Genomic DNA, 1,571 nt, shown 5'->3' with positions numbered 1-1,571 from the left:
TCTCAAACTCCTGACCTCAGGTGATCCACCCACCTCAGCCTCCCAAAGTGCTGGGATTACAGGCGTGAGCCACCGTGCCCAGCCCCCTTGTAACAACTTATTTTGTCCTCTCATGGGTATTTCTCTGAGTCTAGGAATAGCATAGGGACACTGCTTTATGGTATTAAATGCTCTAGTGGGAGTCCCTTCTTTTTCATCTTTCCTTCCACTTATTGCCACGGGGCACACACATCCCCTGCTCCCTGCTCACCACAATGGAACCCAGGACAGGAGTCCAGCTGCTCTCTGAACAGAAGGGCCTCTCACCGTACTGCTTCATCAGCGCAGAGGTGGTGCACTGGCTGGTGAACCACGTGGAGGGGATCCAGACACAGGCGATGGCCATCGACATCATGCAGGTGAGACAGCAAGAGGAGCCCACAGAGCTGTTTGCTTAGGTCCTGAAAAATCAGGGCCTGCCTTAGAAGCCATCACCCTTTCCAGTAATGAGATCTACAGGTTGGGGTGAAGATTCATTTTTAATAAGTGGGAGGCCTTTCTGGAACTGATGAAAGAACAAGTCTTGCTTTGAAATACACTGTATCTTGACTTAAAAACCGTGCAGAATTTATTGTCTGAACTGAAATGTTTTGGACAGAATCTGTGCACTTATAAATCTCAGAGAAATCTCTATGATTTTTGGGGGAATGCCCTCCCTCTGACCTCAAGACCCCAGTTTCCCCTGGTCAATGCATGCTTATTCAAGACTCAATGCTGGATTCAAGGCTCTGCCCCACGGGCCTTCTGTCACCTTTTACTTACTCTGTCGGAGCTCTTAGCACAACAGCATGAAGATCTATCTGTCTCTCATTTGTCTCCTGCCTCAGCCAGCTCCTTGAGGGCAGGATTACCTCTTATTTTCCATTCTGTATCACCAGTGCCAGGCATGTTGTTTGACACCTGGTAGGCACTTAGCACCATGCTTGCTGGATTTAATTACACTGCTCAGAAGTGGAACTCTGGAATATGGCACAACTGGAACAACAAGGAAATGGGGAAGGGCCAGTTGACTGAGCCAGTTCATGCCATCCTGTCTATACAGGGGCCCCAACTGGAAGTCAGTAATGTTTCCTCACCAGCTGGGTTGTCGTCATGGAAATGTTAAAATCAGTAACTGATTTGAATAAGCATGTGATTCTCAGTTCTCTCTTTGAGGGTCTTGATGTGCTCTTTCACATAGCCTTTGCCGTATACACTCTCATCTCCCTGAGAATATGATTTCCTTATTCAAATAATGAAATGCTACTACAGAAGTTAAAATGAATGAGCTGAAGGTGCATGTATCAACATGGATAAATGTCAGAAGCATGATGCGGACTGGAAAACCAACTTACAAAATGATATTATAATATGCCCTTTATTTAAAAATTTAAAATCCCAAAAGAATACCTTATATTCTCTATCATACATTTTTATATAATAAAATTATTTAAGAATAATATTGGCCGGGCGCGGTGGCTTAAGCCTGTAATCCCAGCACTTTGGGAGGCCGAGATGGGCGGATCACGAGGTCAGGAGATCGAGACCATCCT

The 1,571-nt window shown here is 45.5% G+C and overlaps 1 protein-coding gene across 1 annotated transcript in view; it reads left to right on the top strand.

Moving 5' to 3' along the window:
- The window catches only part of DEPDC5 (DEP domain containing 5), a 227,493-nt gene that overhangs the window by 157,486 nt on the left and 68,436 nt on the right, over positions 1 to 1,571 (top strand). Inside the window, 1 exon segment of the mRNA XM_011938349.1 lies at positions 177 to 427. Within this exon segment, the coding sequence (XP_011793739.1) occupies positions 177 to 427 (251 nt within the window).

Source organism: Colobus angolensis, unplaced genomic scaffold (genome assembly GCF_000951035.1).
Source record: "Colobus angolensis palliatus isolate OR3802 unplaced genomic scaffold, Cang.pa_1.0 Scaffold171, whole genome shotgun sequence".
NCBI classification, from domain to species: Eukaryota; Metazoa; Chordata; class Mammalia; order Primates; family Cercopithecidae; genus Colobus; species Colobus angolensis.
Note: the sequence above shows the minus strand (reverse complement) of the source record. Positions and strands in the feature narration are given on the sequence as shown.